This window comes from Notolabrus celidotus, chromosome 17 (genome assembly GCF_009762535.1).
Source record: "Notolabrus celidotus isolate fNotCel1 chromosome 17, fNotCel1.pri, whole genome shotgun sequence".
In the NCBI taxonomy this organism is placed as follows: domain Eukaryota; kingdom Metazoa; phylum Chordata; class Actinopteri; order Labriformes; family Labridae; genus Notolabrus; species Notolabrus celidotus.
Genome location: NC_048288.1, coordinates 17,648,831 through 17,667,266, shown reverse-complemented (window position 1 = coordinate 17,667,266; position 18,436 = coordinate 17,648,831). Strand labels below are relative to the sequence as shown.

The 18,436-nt window shown below is 41.8% G+C and overlaps 1 protein-coding gene across 1 annotated transcript; it reads left to right on the top strand.

The window, feature by feature from the left end:
• The first annotated feature begins 948 nt into the window (after positions 1–948).
• Positions 949–16,546, top strand: LOC117829413 (ankyrin repeat and SAM domain-containing protein 6-like). The gene is made up of 18 exons (XM_034707070.1): positions 949–1,579; positions 2,884–3,102; positions 3,195–3,393; positions 4,876–5,026; positions 7,292–7,336; positions 7,475–7,679; positions 7,789–7,895; positions 9,020–9,171; positions 9,359–9,596; positions 11,632–11,681; positions 11,819–12,013; positions 12,119–12,281; positions 12,370–12,590; positions 12,680–12,872; positions 13,091–13,158; positions 13,413–13,529; positions 13,828–13,924; positions 14,038–16,546. Exons 1-18 carry the CDS (start codon positions 1,251–1,253, stop codon positions 14,085–14,087), a joined length of 2,799 nt encoding a protein of 932 aa, XP_034562961.1. The 5' UTR covers positions 949–1,250; the 3' UTR covers positions 14,088–16,546.
• The last annotated feature ends 1,890 nt before the right edge of the window (positions 16,547–18,436 follow it).

Sequence of the window (18,436 nt, the reverse complement as noted above, 5' to 3'; positions counted from 1 at the left end):
AACCCTAAACCTACTCATAACCCTAACCCTAATCATAACCCTAACCGTAACCCTAAACATAACCCTAATCCTAACCCTAACCCTAACCCTAACAATAATCATAACCCTAATCCTAACCCTAATCATAACCTTAACCCTAACCCGAACCCTAACCCTAATCATAACCCTAACCCTGATCCTGACACTAACCCTAACCCTAATCCTAACCCTAACCCAAATCATAACCCTAAACCTAACCCTAACCCTAACCCTAATCCTAACCCTAACCCTAACCCTAATCATAACCCTAAACCTAACCCTAATCCTAACCCTAACCCTAACCCTAATCATAACCCTAACCCTAATCATAACCTTAACCCTAACCCTGTCCTTAACCCGAACCCTAACCCTAATCCTAACCCTAATCATAACCCTAACCCTAATCATAACCCTAACCCTACTTCTAACCCTAACCCTACTCATAACCCTAACCCTAATCATAACCCTAACCCTAATTCTAACCCTAACCCTACTCATAACCCTAACCCTAACCCTAATCATAACCCTAACCCTAACCCTTAACCCTAACCCTAATCATAACCCGGTCCCTAACCCTAACCCTAACCCTACTCATAACCCTAACCCTAATCATAACCCTAACCGTAACCCTAAACATAACCCTAACCCTAATCATAACCTTAACCCTAACCCAACCCTAACCCTAACCCTACTCCTAACCCTAACCCTAACCCTAACCCTAATCCTAATCATAACCCTAACCCTAATCCTAATCATAACCCTAACCCTAACACTAATGGGCTGGGCACCTCAAGGTGCACGACACGATGAATAATAAATAATCTTAACTGAACTAAACTATAAGAAAAAGAACCATGAGAAAATAAATGGCATGGCAGATGTCACCCGGCTTTTACTTTGAAAGTCCAAAGCGGATGTGTTGTGGCACAGGCGCATTGATGCTAGCCAGATTCCAAATCAAGTAACGGAACCGGGCAGCGGCGGCCGGTTGGCAGAAAGTTGTTTTGACGAAACTGTTCAGACACCACGAGACGTTTTTGAGTGTTTAAAGTAAAGAGGACAGATTAAACCTGTGTCCTCGAGGAGGGACGGCTGTTTTTGACTTGTAGACTGAAGTTTATTTCACTGTGCGTCATGATCTCCAAACACAGGCCGACTGACAGAGGGAAAGTTCTGGACCGGGTCAGACTAACTGAAATGAATGGAGCCGGACTCACTCTCTAAATGCCGAGATGAATTTCGGTGTCCCCGCAAATTCCCTGCTGCTCTTCCGTGCCTGCGACGAAGGGGACTATGACACCGCCCGGGGGATCCTGGAGCCCGGAGCCCCGAAAGAGTCCGGGCGGCAGAGCAGGCTGCGGTCCGAGGCTGGTTCGGAGTGCAGCCCCGCGGACATGTTGTCTCTGGTCCCCGTGGACTGTACGGACGAGGAGGGGAACACAGCACTACAGTTCGCTTCGGCGAGTGGTCATGAGAACCTGGTCCGGTTTCTGCTACGAAAAGGGGCTTCGGTGGACAGCCGCAATAACTACGGCTGGACCCCGCTGATGCAGGCTGCTAGGTGGGGCTGCAGGCTGGAGCTCACCGCACACCAGAGTCCATTCAGAAATCTATCAATTTAATATTACACTCTACAGATGATTGTGAACCCCATGACAATACAACTCAGGGACTATTAGAACACACTCTCATATTCGTCTCACAGAAACACACAACTAGGGGAAAATACCCTGTAGGGTTTGTAAGTTTTAATCACGAGCATTTCATATTTTTTGATGTCAAATGTTTTTTCCTTGTGTGAGAGAGTGTGAAAATCCCTGGCTTTTACTTTTGGCCTGTAAATCAACCAATTGAATGTAGAATATTTTGTTATTCTCTAAAATAAGATCTATACGGAAGATTATTAGGGCCACTAGAAAAAATAAAATAAATTAAGGTCAATTTTTCTTTAAATTATTAATATTCTGAGAAAAAAGTCAGAATTCTCAGATAAAGAAACTCAGACTTTTTTCTAAGAATTCTGACTTTAATCTCAGAACTCTCACTTTAATCTCAGAATTCTGACTTTAATCTAAGAATTGACTTTAATCTCAGAATTCTGACTTTAATCTCAGAACTCTGACTTTAATCTGTCTTTAATCTGAGAACTCTGACTTTAATCTCAGAATTCTCACTTTAATCTCAGAACTCTCACTTTAATTTCAGAATTCTGACTTTAATCTCCAGTGGCGGTTCTGGGGAGGGGCCAACAGGGGCCAGTGCCCCTGTAAAACTGAACCTGGACCCCCCTGTGCCCCCCCCACGCCAAACAAATGTTATACAATAAAAAAAAAAGCTTCGGTATCACGCCGATGTTACAGGCGGAACACATGCGTGTGGCACTTGGTTCCAGTCCCTTCGAGCGCTAAGGGACTCATGTTGAGTGTAAACAGCCAAACAGCTGCTGTCAGTATTCATTTTGATATAGTACACAGTAGTATATATGTCTAGTATATAGGGATGCACTGATGTTTTGCCAGTTTGTTCTCAGAACAATAATAATAATAAAAAAAAAATTGGACCTTAATTATTATTATTTTTTTCAGTGGCCCTAATCCTCTTCCGTACGTCTACTTATGTTGACTGTTATGAAAATATTAGATCCCTTCACTTCCTACATGATCATCAACACAAGGTTAAAGCAAGGGTCTGTATTTTATTCCTGTCTGCAGCTGTGTAGTATGTGTGTGTGAGGTTTAAATTTGAGGATACATCTCCCAAGGACTATAAAACCTCATCCAGTCAAGAGTTGATTCATGTCAGAGAAGACTCCCCGAATGTTCTATCTCTGCATCATTCTTTTTTTTTCTGTGTTTCTCCACCCAGGTTCGGTCACCTGACTGTTGCTCACATCCTGCTGGAGAATGGAGCGGAGATAAACGGGCGTAACAGGCTGGGAGCGAGTGTCCTAAGTATGGCCGCTCGTGGGGGGCACGCTCATGTTGTGAAGCTGCTCCTAGAGAGCGGTGCTTATGTGGATGACTACGATCACCTGGCTGTTGCTGCAGACTCGGTCTCTAATGGCAACAACAACAACAGCTGCAGGTTAGACTCTAAGCATTACACTCAATCTTTATCATTTCTATAACATCACTAGTCTGTTTTAAATCCTCATCCTGGTTCATCTCGGCCCACAGTGGGTCTGGTTTTGGAGCTGCTGAAGGCTGTCCAGGAGGAGGAGGCAGAGAGTTCATGGACATAATAGCGCTGATGGTGGCTGCTCAGTTTGGACACGAGGCCACAGTGCGTCTGCTGCTGGAGTGGGGCTCTGATGTCAACTTCTCCCAGAAGACCACTGGTTGGGGACCACTGATGATTGCAACACTTAGTGGGAAGGTGGGCTCAATGGATGGCTAAAATTATATTACATCTTGAACATGAATGTAATGGTGCTTTGCAAGAAAGTTAAACATGGGTACAGATAGGGAAATTAATTAATCCTTTTCTAGTAGCAGTTTGACACAGCAGGCGGCAGCATGTGAAGATGAGGATGCTCCGCCAGTGTTTCCCACACCTAGACGATACCTGGGCGGCCCGACGAGGGAGATTAGACCAGCTTTAACTTTTTCTTTTTCTTTTTATTTTATCCATATATGACTGACATTAGGGTTGCAAAGGGGTGGAAAATTTCCGGAAAGTTTCCGGTAAATTTCCATAGGAAGTTAAGCTGGGGAATTTTGGAAATATTCCAAATTGGAAACTTTCCATGGGAATTTATCCAAATTAACTGGGAATTGAGGGTAATTTAATGGAAAGGTATCATATCCAAGCATAAATATTTGTTTTGTTATAAGCAGACATCCATCCAAAATAATACAATTAAAACAGATTTACTTGTAAGTAGAACTTTATCAAGTGTTAAATATTTTTTTGAACAATCAGTTATTTCATTGAAGAACAAAAACATGAATGTTGAGTTAAATATTACTCATCCCTCCGACCCAACCCATTCAAAAATTAACAAAAATGCAAGCCCAACAAAGTCCCATTCAACATGCAAATAAAAAAGCATCTTCCCTCAAGCTTCTCAGGCCTCTGGAGGGTTGTAGAGATCATCTGTGCATGTGATGGAGGAATGCACAGTGCATGTAGGGGGTGTGGTCTCAATAGCCCTGCAGTAAGCAGTCTGCTATGTGCATGTGATTTAGGAATAGCATAGGTATTCAACTGTACTTGCATGAAATCTTGTTGTTTTAGTCAGGATTATGCTAAAATATATTTTCCCCAACTGTACTGAAGTTCCCTAATAAGAGATAACCTTCAATTTGGTAAATTCCTGGTTTATTCCCATAAATTCCCATTAATTCCCATGGAAAGTTTCCAACTTTGAAAATTCCCAGAATTTTGCATCCCTAACTGACATACATTGGTAACTTAGTGGATGATCTCTTTCTCTCTTCTCCTGGTGTGCGTGTGGCTAGTAGTGTCTGTAAAACTGCTCCACAGATAACAGAGAGATTGTTAGAGAGAGAGCAAGAGAGCGTGAGGGAGAGATGTAACATACAACTTTAAAGTGTGTCTCTACAAGTGTCATCAATGCAACATTTTCTACTGCTGATGATTCTTTGACCTGTTTTCATTTGCTCCTGCTACTTTACTGTATAGCAGATGGACTTTTTCTGTCCTTTCAAAATCAAAGCAAGTTTGTTAAGTAGGTAAACTGGATCACTTGCATCCTTATTTTGAACCCAGCATCAAGAGTCTGTATCTCTTATCTTGACGCATCAGTTTGTTTAAAAACACAACTCCAGCTAAATGACATATGGAGTGATTGGTGGTTGAAAAGCAGCTGACACATGAAGTAATGTGTTTTTGAAGGTGGCCGTGGCTCAGCAGCTGGTGGAGCGAGGAGCTGACCCTGATCGAATCAACGTCCTGTCAAAGACGGCATTTGAGCTCGCCATGCAGCTGAAACAGAGAGACATCAAGGCCTACCTGGACTCCATCACCACCGTCCGACCTCAGACAGGTCAGACTCCCCTCTGTGTGAAAGTCAAGTTTGCTTTATTGATGATGATGATGATGATAGTAACAAAATACACTACAGCTTAAACTTCTTAAAAATGGTGAACGATGTAGGTGGGATGACTTTTGTGGTACAGAGAAAGAAGCATCTTGAGCAGTTTGTAATCTGTGTGAGAAAGTTTTCTTAAACTAAGGTAAAAAGAGAATGTTGATCTCTGCCTTGTTTTCTGTAACAACAGTCTGTCTCTGTCTCTGTGGGTGTGGGCGTCTCTGCACTGCAATTAACACTCATGTGAGAGTGAAACCAACAGTGGTGGCTCTCAGCCTTTTTCATGTTTGTTGGCTCTTCTCACCAGTACTTTAGATTTAAGCTAGGTGTTCCTGCAGAAATCAGGTGGAGCTTTGTTTGAAAAGTGCTCTGTTTGTTGTTTTTGAACTCTCTTCCCATCGTCGTCTAAGTGAGACCTGAGTTTTCACATATGCAGCTCAGCGAGTAGTTTCACGTACATATTACACCCATACCTGCCAACATTGAACTGTGAAAACTAGGGAGATTTTCTGGAGTATCGTAAAATCAGCCTATATCCAGCAACCCTGTCCTTATATAACCCTAAACTGCAGATTAATACATTTAATAAACAGATATGTAAGTCAAATACTTTAAATGTCTCTTAATTTCATGGTTTGCAGTAAAACATGGCAATGAAAACATGCTAAATTTAAAAAATCCACGTCTTAAAAATATGACAAAAGTCATAAACATGTTAAAGAGTGAGAGTAGAGTGAGCCACTGCAGTGAGGACTAACCATAGGGAGTAACACACACATGTTCCAGGTAGAGTGGTTTGTGTTGACACCATACTTTGATGTTAATACCATTATAGTATTATGTCAATACAGTTTTGAATGCAGGAGTCTCTGTAACATTAATCTACATCTCTTTGTGCTTTTGAAAGTAATTTATCTGGGTCCTTTAAATCATATTTATTACCTACAGCTAAATGTTATCTGACCTAAAGTAACCTCTGCATCCTCAGCCTCAGCTGCTTTCTGCTCTTTATTTAAAGAAGGAAGATATTTCCTCTGCATCTCCACCTGAGGTTATCAGGTAGAGTTTAGTGATGTAATAACTTCACCTGTGATATTGTGATAGTTACACTGTCAGCACTCTGTCATCACATTCACACAGCTCTAAACTCTCCTTATGAACTTTGAGGAAGATGCTGTGTTATTGCACGTCACAACTTGAGTTAGCTAACAAGAACGGGGCTAAACCACTTTAATGAGGGATCGATCAAATGTTTAAACAGTGCAGAAGTTTGTTGAACTCAGAACAACTCGTCTAATGAACACTTCAGCTCCCGGTGTCACACAGCTACCTGTCGCTCGGTGTCTCTGTTTACCTGCTGTCAGAAACCATCTCATGCAGTGTCTTTTGGATCAAACCATCTACAGGGAGGGGCACTGGTGGCCTAGCGGTCTAAGCACCCCACATACAGAGGCTTCAGTCCTCGTTGCAGTGGTCGCCGGTTTGATTCCCGGCCGGTCGAGCATTTCCTGCATGTCTTCCCCCACTTTCTACTCCCCATATTTCCTGTCTCTCTTCAGCTGTCGTATCAAATAGGCAAAAAGTAAGTAGGCAAAAAGGCCCAAACTACAACTTAAAAAAACCCAACATCTACAGGGAGAGGAGGGCTGGACGTTTAGAGGGGTTTGAATATCAGGCTCAAGTAGAGTGCTTCTTGAAAAAGAAGTTGAGGGACACTCATTTGATTGACATCAACGTGAAATAGGGAGATTGTCGGGGGAAACAACAACTCGGGAGTACAGCGGGAGAATAAGTTAAAAAGCCGTAGACTCCTGCCTAAATCAGGAGTGTTGGCAGGTCTGTACACCAGAACTGGAAATATGAAAGGGCCTACCTACCCCCATCGTGGAAATGGCAATAATTCTAATACAGTTCAATCTTCTTTGATAAAAAAATCCCTCCATTCTTTCTAACTGAGTTTCTGGAGTCTGTCTTCAGAGTGTTGTAGTTACAGCAGTGTTTCTCATTTTTCTCACAGATCTCTGCTTCGTCTGGTTTCTTCTTTCTGTTCACAGTACTCTGTTATTAGAGCGAGTGTGATCCCCACAGTGATTATTTACACAACCCCTCCACTCTAACAGATGATACTGGGCTGCAGTATGTGGAGTCTTTCCAAGTAGGACTGTTGTTTCAGAGAATATCAGAAGTCCTCTGTACTCAGACTTCTTCTTTTCCTCACAGATGATGAGAGAAGAAGACCGGATGTGTTTAGTGCCCTGAAGCTGGGTGAGTTTGATTATTATATGTCAACATTCACCAAAACTACAAGAACATCCTGATTGATTCCACTGATTCAATCAAATCACAATAGAGTTGCATTTGAAAGTATCCTTTGTCTTATATGAGTGTGTGTTTTTGTTTCAGGAAACTCCCAGCTGGTCAAAGAGATCCTGGAAGAGGATCCGACTCAGGTGAATTCATCCAATCAGGAGGGAGCGTCCCCTCTCATGATAGCGGCAGTGAGCGGTCAGTTGGAGGTGGTGCAGCTGATGGTGGAGAAGAAAGCAGACATAGACAAACAAGATGGCGTCCATGGGTGGACCGCTTTAATGCAGGCCACCTATCACGGGTCAGAAAGAGATGATGTTTTACATGAAGTGGGATTGATTTCTTTTCCAGTCTGAAATGATAAAAACACATCTGATGATTTGTTTTCTCTTCTTCTCTACCTTGTACAGCAACAAAGACATCGTGAAGTACCTGCTGAGTCAGGGAGCGGATGTCAACCTCCGAGCCAAGAACGGATACACAGCATTTGATTTGGTGATGTTACTGAACGACCCAGGTACACCAAATATTATCACCCTGTTTAAAGTCCTTTAGGGAAAAACACTCTCTTCTTAATGCAGTGACAAACAAGTCCAGACTTTTTATTTTAATCAATATAATTTCAGTAGACGATTTTTTAAAAAATAGGTTCAAACTCTTCTAAAATCAAATCCTTAAGATTTAACTTTGACTTTGAATTAAAGGGCTGTAACAAACTCATCTAAAAATTTGACCAAAATTGAGTTTTTCATGATTTTAGATTATCATAAGTGGTGTAAATAATTTACTCTTTAAGTTTAATTCATAACTATGATCACTTTGGTAGTTCATTATTGTGATTTTGCCACTTTCTAAGGAAGTTAAATAAGTGAAGTAAGTTGTTGAAGGATTTTTTGATTTGATTTGATGTCTTTATTTCGAACATGTAAAAGTAAAATAGAAAAAAAAAACATACAAGTAGAAAAGAAGAAATAGTTATGCAAAAGAAACAAAATCAGTCAGTTCCATTAGCAAGCACTGAAACATTTTACTTTACATGTGCAAAAAGGAGTAGGAAGAAGTTAGAACTGATCTAATCCTACCCCTTTATTCACTATTATCTGGCATTATACTAGTGCACTCCCACAAGTCAAATCTTCATATTTACACCTACAATCAAAAGTAAACCCCTCGTGATTATCAACACTAGTCTTCCTCCTTGTACCTCATGAAAATCATTTCTTTATACCTCTTCTTGAACTGGATTATGTTCTGACATTGCTGTAGCTCCATATTGAGTCTGTTCCACAGTTTTACACCACAGACTGAAATACAAAAACTTCTCCTTGTGGTCCGAACACTCATCATCTTTAATGTTAACTTCCCTCTTAAGTTATAACCCCCCTCTCTTTCAAAGAACAATCTTTGAATGTTTCCTGGAAGGAGATTTTTCCTTGCCTTATACACAATTTGTGCAGTTTTAAAATCCACAAGGTCACATAATTTCAATATTTTGGATTTGAGGAACAATGAATTTATGTGTTAACGGTAATCAACATTGTGAACTTTTCTGATGGCTCTTTTCTGAAGTACTGACAGTGGTTGTTGTGAGGAGATTCTGTTTATGTGTGTTTGTGTCTTCTCTGGACTTCTGTCTCACAGACACAGAGCTGGTGCGTCTGTTAGCTTCAGTCTGTATGCAGGTCGACAAAGACAAGTCGAAACACCGCGGCAGAGCTTCAGTGACTCGCTCCAAAAGCCGACAGTCCCTAAACAATGTCCCCGTACCGCCTGATGACAAGGGAGGACTAAGGGTAAAGGAGAGACCAAACTTTAAATGATTACATCCATACCATGTCGCTCTGTTCCATTATTTGTGTATGATCAAACTGCAGTGTGATTAAAAATGATATATGACATAATTATAATGACTGGAATATATATACATTTCTTACTCCATAATCACCCAGGACCTCATTGTTTGATTTCACCTCATTCTAGTCCTGGTGGAGTCGGATGTCGAACCGTTTCCGGCGGCTGAAGTTGACTCACACCCTGAGACACGGCCTCTCGTCCAATCGCCTCGCTCCGTTTCCTGATGACGCTGAAACCTTGTTAGACGCAACAATGAAAGCAGAGAGGAAACCTGCAGCTGGGTCCAACGGGGCACTGGCACCAAGTCCAGCTCTGGGAGGGAGCGACATCAACACTGCCTGGGCAGTGAAGAGCAAAGATTCTGGTGAGAGTGATACATCATGTGCTTGTCTTCAAGGGAAACACTGCTGTTTGTACACATCCAAAAGCTCTTATGTGAAAAAAGTTGCGTATGGCTCCGGAGGAAGACGTTCCTCTGATTGTTTTTATAAATTCTTCAGAAACAGTCGGTGAGAGGGTCCGATTTTTCAAATATACAGGCTGATCATGTAAGAAAGATATTAAGGCGTTTTTCCACCGCAGGGACTTTACCCCTGAACTTTGTGCGTTCCGGCCGGAGGAACCAGGGTCTAAATTTAGTTCAGGGGTAGATAATCTCCCCCCTGAAAAGCCCCTGCTTGGGGGGTAGTACTTTTCAAAGGTCCTGGGACTTTCAGTTGAACGTAACGGTGTTTGTGGAGTTTACACAGTTGTTGAAACACAGAGGGAGTTCCTGGGAATGCATCCTAGTTTAGTTATTTATTAAGATTTCAAAATATTATTTAATATATATATATTTTCTCCATACGTCACTGGCCTGATTTGCACAATCTACCTATCAGCCTGCAGTTGAAGCGCAGACAACAATGGGGGCACAGGAACCTTTTAGTTCCGGGGAAAGTAGTTCTGGGGGCCAAAAGACCCAGGAACGCTTGGTCGAAATGCACCTTTAGTGGTTCCAGAGTTTTTGTGACTCCCTAATTAGTTCTGGATCAAATCAAGGAGATTTAGCTCATAAATTGTCTCCAGTTAAAGAGTTTGAAGCTGATGGGTACTTGTCCTAGAAATCTGGTTCTGTTTATGCCAGCCAACAGGTCTACAGAGAAGTATTCTGGTGGTCAGTTACTTGCAAGGATGGCGTAACGTGCACAGGGGTCTGAAGTTTGGCTTCAAGTTACCAAAGCAAAAGATAAGGAGGAGGAGAAATGCAATCCATGTTGTTGAATAGTTTCTTGCAGTGAGGGGACACCGCCTCCATGACCAAGATCATCAGCATTGTGCATCATATTTAACCAAAATGCAACTTTAACTGTCTTGGTGTTGAAATAACTCAAGCCAACACTGTCAACTCAAGCTGCTGTGGGACAGCCCTCCTCCTCCTCCTTTTCCTCCTCCTCCTCCTCCTCCTCAGCCGTGGTTATCACACCCACACTATTTATACAGTCTTGTTAGTTAAAAATAGTAATCGGATGTTAAAATGTGAGTTGAAATTAGCAGGATAAAAGCTGGTTAGCTAACTAAATAAGGTAACATTATGATATATTTAAAGTCAGGTCAGCAAAATCAGTGTTAGGCAAAGGTAAATAAAAAAAATCATCAAAGCATGCAAAGTTCTGAAAATGCATCTCTGTCTCGTCTTCTCACCAAGTAAGAGGAAAGTGTCAGTAGAGGAATGAATAAAGACTGGGATTGTTCAGGAGGCTCGATGATGATATCAATCAATGAAAATGCACAATCCCCACCCCTACTAGTCCGGCACGGGTTTCTCTGGTTTATAGAGTGGTGAACTCCTAAACATTTATGTTGTGTTAAAAAGTAGTAATACACAGAACATATTTTTATCTTTTTGACTAGGAACGAGCTGTTTTAAGCACACTAATCGTTAGGCTTATGAGTATGCATGGACTGCTCTCTTGGTTACTACTTTCAATGAAAAATGTACATCACTGTTAGCTTTCAATAATAATGAAAAGCTAAGTTTTGTTCTCCCAAGTCGGACACTTCTTTCAAAGACACTGTTTTAACCTTCGTCATGATTTTTAAAAACATTGAATGTGGGGCGCTGGTGGCTTAGCGGTCTAAGCGCCCCACGTACAGAGGCTACAGTCCTCGTTGCAGAGGTCGCTGGTTCGATTCCCGACCGGTCGACCATTTCCTGCATGTCTTCCCCTGCTCTCTGCTCCCCACATTTCCTGTCTCTCTTCAGCTGTCCTATATAATAAAGGCAAAAAGCCCCAAAAATATAACTTAAAAAAAAACAAAAAAACAAAAAAAAAACATTGAATGTGCCTCTAAAAATGATGCAAAAAACAAAATTTGTTAAGAAGAAAATGTAAATGTGACTTCATTTCCATTTCCAGGTCTTTGCAGAACATCCTCAGAAAAGGAGGACTTTCTTATAACCACTATGGTAAGACTATTTGATTTAATGTTAATAGTGTTAGGGGTGTTAGTTACTGAATTTATGAGCAGATTCACTCAGTGCTGTATAAATTGGTTTGTTGTTTCTACTTGTGTTGTGAGGATTCTGTTTTCCATCTCCTGTAGCTCAGAAGTGGTGCACCTTTGACCCGGCTGCCCAATGACAAGCTCAAAGCAGTGATTCCTCCCTTCCTGCCTCCATCCAACTTTGAGCCGTGGAACTCTGATCGCTCACGCCTCCTCAGAGAGGGAAAGAGTGAAGTCCCCCGCCTGCCGATGCCCCCCCAGAGGAAGCTCAACAGCAGTGGAAACTCAGATATTGTGAGTGAGAGGGAGGAAAAGTTTGTATTTAGGGTGAAACCTCCCTATATGATTTCAATCATTTTACACTTCTTTGCTCTCTTTTCCTCTTGGCTCTTTATTCAGACGTCTATCAGTCGTGTAGTCAGCAGGTCCATTAAGTTTCCCAGCATTCCTAAGGGGCCTTCATCCTCCTCGCCATCAAACTCTGGTCACTACCACTCCCCACACTCCTCAGGAGGCTCCAATGGAGTCGCCGGGATCAACCGGGATTCCCACAACCGATCAGGTTAACACAACGACTGATATGAAAATACCCTGAAACAACAGGAACACCAGAAAGGAGATTAAACACTCATACCTCTTTCTCTCACCAGGGGGCAGTGCAGACAGCGTTCTCTCTCAGATAGCAGCTCAGAGAAAACGAGCAGCAGGTCTAATCGATGTGAAGGCTCAGACTCCGGAGAAACAGCCGAGTCAGACACAGAACCAACCCTCCCTGCCTCCCTCAGCCCCCATCCTGCCACTGCCTGATATCAACCTCCCTGACATCCACTCCCACCCCAGCCTGGTTGCCTCTGACATCCACTCCAGAAGGGTATGTGTGTTCTTTCTGTCATGAAATGTATAACTGCCTCCTGTCATGTCATTGAACTGGTTTCACCGTTCTCTCTCATTTCTCTGTAGAAGATGGACCTGAAGAAGAGACCTCAGTCAGGGAACTCCTCCACCTCAAAGAGCACGTCGCCCACTCTCACCCCTTCCCCATCCCCAACACCTAAACCTCCCACTGGGCCTGGAGACTCCCTGTCCTCAGCCTCTTCTCATCCTCGCTCCAAGAGCAGCGGGGGCTCCAGCAGTGGAACCATTACTGATGAAGGTGATTCAATGTGAAAATGAAGCATTTCACTCCACGAAAAAGCTTGAATTCCAAATGAATTAAATGAACTTGTTTTGAAGATTTTAAGATGCAGTTATTAGGCCATGTAGCTCTTCCATCCATATTGCTTGAAATGCTCTCAAACATGCAACTGTTCCTTTGTATAATGATGACTGACGGATGACTTTCTCATACTTTTATGTTGTCCTATTTTTCAGACGAGCTGTCTGGTATCTTAAAGAAACTGTCACTCGAGAAGTACCAGCCTATATTTGAGGAGCAGGAGGTATACATACTTTGACCATATTCATTTAATTCCGCATTTTTCATCAGTGTTTCGTTTTTTTGTTTTTGCTTTGCTGCCTGACTTTGAGACACGTATCAAACAATAGAATTATGAAGTGATGACATTCCTTATTCAAGGTTTTAAATTATAGATACTGAATGTGAAGGAAACCACTTTTCCACACATGCATCACTCTGGTCTTCAAAGCTAAAAGGACATTACACTTCTGTCCCTTTTCTCTCTTCCTCCTCCAGGTGGACATGGAGGCTTTCCTGACTCTGACAGATGGAGACCTGAAAGAGCTGGGCATCAAAACAGACGGACCCAGACAACAGATCCTGGCTGCAATATCAGAGCTCAATGCTGGAAAGGTGTGTTTGGTTTATCATATATAAAACATCGCCCGTATGAAGTTTACTTTAGTTTGGTGTGTTTGGTTTATACTTTACTTACATTTGGAGTGTCTCCAGGGATGGCAGGGTTTGAGCTGTATTTTTACACTTCTTCTTCCACTCTACAATCTTACATTGTGTCTTGATAAAATGTTAACATTGTGAGCCTACAACATTTACATCGGTTACCAGAGGGACATGTGGAAGTTAAGTATGAGGAGCTGTTTTGTCAGAAAGTGTTTCTTGGTTTCTAAGAGTCATTGTCTGATGTTATCAGGGCAGAGAGAGGCAGATCCTTCAGGAGACAATTCACAACTTCCAGTCTTCCTTCGGTAGCAGCGCCAGTAACCCACGGCAACCAGGTGAACCACGATGTAAGTGTCAGAGGTCAAAACTCAGAAATCAACTCTCAGTTGCTGTACAGGTTCACACAAGACAATGTTGCAATCTTCAAGTGTTTTCTCTGTCTCCAATCTGTCTCCATCAGCGCCAACAGGTTGGATGAGACACCAGGTACGATCAGCCAACAAAAGGTAACCCAGCAGCACCTGATGCCAACCAGGAAGTCCACCAAAGGTACCGAGACTAAGAGTAAAATGCAGGTGACCTCTAGCCAAGGCACCAATAATACGGAGTGTTCTGGACGCCAGTGCCACAGGCCACTGACAGTTAGTGCAGGAGGAAGCTGCAGCACCACCAACCAGGCCAAGAACTGCTTCTGCAGGTCCCTCCACAACTGCCTCAAGTTTTCCTCTTATGGATCTTAAAGCAGGGTGTGTGTGTGTGTGTGTGTGTGTGTGGCAAGGCCGGTTGAGTCCAGGACCCTACTGCTGTTTGACAAAGCATGTGATGTGTGGCAAATTATATATTCTTTTGCCATTGTGGTACAGTTACATGGCTCTATGGTTATATCTACTGCTAATGCAGCACATGGGATAGAAAGAGAGATTAAGAGCAAAGAAGGACAAGATTGTTGAATAAGTGTGAGCAAAAAGAGAGATTATTTGTATTTTATTCAAACAAATGTGAGAAGTAGAGCAGATATATTGAAAGTAAGGACAATTAAGGTGTTTCTGTGTTTTTCATACAAGTCTATTTTTACATATACTGTGGTCTGAATTACTTGAGGGTACCAAAAGTTTTGTAACCGCTTGTTTCTGTAACTGCATTTTGCCCCCTTTTATGTTATTTTTGGGGCTTTGTTGCCTTTATTGTACAGGACAGCTGAAAAAAGACAGGAGGTGTGGGGAGTGGAGAGTTAAGGAAGTCATGCAGCAAATGACCGTGGCTGGGAGTCGAACCAGCGACTGCTGCAACGAGAACTATAGCCTCTGTACATGGGGCGTGCACTTAAATCGCTAGGCATGTCGCATTATTTAGCCAGAAACTGATGTGACATCGCTCACCTCAAAGCCACCAGATTTAATACAGTCTACAGTCTTCAACTCATGAAACACAGGAGTTACTGCTTTACCCATGTCTCAATCAGTCAAATTATATCATATCATGTGTCACACAAATATGTTTAATCTGAATCATTTAAAAAACAAAGTCTTCATCAAGTTAAAGACAAGCCTCTGTTGCCTCACTGTCTGTGTAAAAAGCACAGAGGCAGAATGGTGGGTAGAGTCGTTCAGCAGCTGAGTAGGTATGTGAGGTCTTAACAGGTGTGAAACAAAGGCAAAACTACTCCTCTGCAAACAGTGGAGAGACATTTGTTTACCTGTCTGCAACACTGTAAAGCAGGGGTGTCAAACTCATTTCAGTTCAGGGGCCACATACAGCCCAAGTTGATCTGAAGTGGGCCGGACCAGTAAAATCATGACATAATAACCTATAAATAATGACAACTCTAAATGTTTCCCTTTGTTTTAGTGCAAAAAAAGTACAAGTACATTCTGAAAATGTTCACATTTAATGAACTATCTTTGAACAAAAACAGCTGTTGTATTTTTTGCCATGATAAGTCTCATAGTGGGAAGAATATTTTACTCGTTAAGCCCTGAAACCTGCTGCCAACACACCAAACACACAGGTTACCCATTCACCTGACACAGAGTGTAATGTTTACAGCAAAAGAACAGAGATTATAATAATGAAGAAGGTAAAGTTGATTATTTTGGACCCCTGAGCTCCAGCATGAACAGTCTGCTTGCTGGGCAGTGTTGTATGCAGGGGTGTTGTGCTAGTGTTAGTAGTTAGTGGATCATCTTATTGTGCTCTCAAAAGTTTTTAGCAATCTCAACCGGACTATGCAAACAGCAAGTAATCTATTATCTCACATGGAGAAAAAAAGTCCCTGAAAAAAAAGCACTGTTATGGTGCGCTTCGTCAGCACTATGATTTTATGCGACCCCCAGAGGACAGATTTGAAATAGTAGATATTTTTATTGAAAAATTCCAGTTAATGTCTTCTCTGTAATTTTTTCACTGGCTGGATGTTTGACACCCCTGCTGTAAAGTCAATGTGTAAAATCACACACTGCGATACTAATATAACGCCCATACAAGGTGCAGTTTGAAAGTATGAAGGCCGTGTAATTGCAGAGCTTCATAACAGCACTGTGGTGAAATCTCTATGTAAAAAAGGCGCTAAAGTTGAAACTGTTCATCAAAATAACAGAAACAGTAGTGGACCAGTAACTCTAGTGTTCTGTGAGGTCAAACTTCCAGATTCTGATGCATTTGAAGAGTGATGTAATATTTGTTTCTGTTCGGTAATTTTTCTAAGGCTTTATGATCTGAGCTTGTTACTGACTATAAGAAGTTTCTTCTAATTAACATACTTTGATCTGGGACATTTGCTCCAAAGAATTACCTGGCAGCCATCACAGCTGGTTTGGCTACTGCCAGCTGAAGCAGTCTTCTGAAGCAATCCTAAACTTTTATACCAATTAGCAAATCAAACTACAAAATATTTAAAAACAGGGCCCAGCCAGGATGAAAGAAAAACGAACAGCATTTCCCTGCAAGACAGAGCTGGAGAGAGAGAGAGAGAGAGAGAGAGAGAGAGAGAGAGAGAGAGAGAGAGAGAGAGAGGATGAGAATGTAATAAAATAGGTAGAAGTTTTAAAGCGGTTGTGACTTTAAAGGTGCACTGATGAGGGAAGTAAAGGAAGGAGACAGGGGTATTGGTAAACTCCTGCGGTCTCTTGGACCACTTTCACTGGTGTGTCCATGTCTTTTGTCTCTGGCGCTTTGAGTAAACAGACTGAGCTGTCACGTTGTAAATAAACATTACAGTGATGCAATAACGTAATTCTTTGTAACATCTTATTGGATTTGGGATGAGAGGACATTGGCAAAAACATATGAGCAATATAAATTTATTTTGAAAGAGCTACATTGAGCAACAGTTTCCACTGATCCGCGTCTTTGTTTTTGTGTGTGTCTCCATTATTAAACAGGCAATCTGCCTGCAGACTGATGGAACGCTATAACATTTCAAAATATCAGGTACTTATGGTCCAAATCTGAAATCCAGAGTATGAGTTGTGAGTCCTCAGGTCAGAGATTATATACAATCGAATTCATTCATGTGCTGTGCAAGGACATGACTACACACACTGCACTCTGTTCAAAGAAGAAATCTGGATGATGAGTGAATCAAAGGGAAATAATACACGTCCAAAATGAAGCTGGTTCTTAGATTTAAAAGTTAGGAACAAGTCCAGCTCCAGCTTCCTTTGTTTAACCTAACCTTGAAGACTTCCTTCCATCCTTCTTTCTTCAATCTTCCACAAGATGGCGGTGAACTTCTGTTGATGTAATGCAGAGTTACAGTCCAGCTATTATGTAGGTTATGTTATTTAAAGGTCATGTTAGCCCTTTGACTCAGGTCTCTTCTTGAACTACAGAAGACACAGTAACACCAAACTGTGTTACCTTTAAAGGAAGAAATGTGATTTTGTTTTACCAATGAAAAGCAGAATGTTTGTGCAGTAAAACTTGAGCACATGTAGACGTTTGGCTGATTATAAAATGATGATACAAAATTAAAAAAACCAATGATGATGCAATAACACTTTAGGGACTTTCACACTGTGTGGTACAAATGACCTTGTAAAGGCAGCAAGGCTAAAAAGACACGTCCTATAATCATTGAGTTCTAAAGGAAATGATTACCAAGCTCTCTTACAATGGTGATTCATTGTAAACATCAGAAGTGACGCAGAGACAACTTGATCACATGTCCTATCAAATCAATCCATGTGAAAGAGTCTGGCAGATTTTTCCCTTTACCTGTTGACACTATGGTAAAAAAATTAGTGTCAGTCTCAGGCTGGTGATGAGAGTGGGGAATAATGACAGTGGAGCAACATCTTGTCCTGCAATCCAGGCAATGCTAGCAGAGCTGGTGAGCGCCATAGACATATAAAGAGTAGACGCCGCATTGGCTGCTGGGGCGCAAGAAATACGGCCGCCATCTTGGTCCGGTCATCCTACCTGTAAACGTAAACTGAAGCAGCAGAGACTTCAATATGCCAGAGCACTGTGCAGCAAAATACTTATCATACACCATATATATCACATATCAGAATATTCTATTACTCTTAAGCCCACTATGAATATTAAAATACACCCGAACCATGTGTCCTGTATCATACCTACATGTATGATGTTTGCAGAAAAAAAAACAAACGCTTGAAAATCAGTTTAGTGTTCAGCGAGTTATGATTGATTAAATGCGCTGACACTTAATTGCGCCTGCCAAACAGATTACACTCAGTGGAGCAGGTGACCGGACCAAGATGGCGGCCCCACAGCTCGTCAGCGCCTATACATAGTAGCAGTCAATGCAGCGTCTACTCTATATATGTCTATGGTGAGAGCATCTCTACAAAGTAGCTTAACCCATAAGCGGTAATGATGATAGCAACAATGTT

Coding starts and splice junctions, on each gene's coding strand:
- LOC117829413 (XM_034707070.1), top strand. CDS start 1,251: ATGAATTTCGGTGTCCCCGCAAATTCCCTGCTGCTCTTCCGTGCCTGC. Junction 12,282..12,369: donor GGATTCCCACAACCGATCAG/GTTAACACAACG, acceptor TTCTCTCACCAG/GGGGCAGTGCAGACAGCGTT. Junction 13,530..13,827: donor CAGAGCTCAATGCTGGAAAG/GTGTGTTTGGTT, acceptor TGATGTTATCAG/GGCAGAGAGAGGCAGATCCT.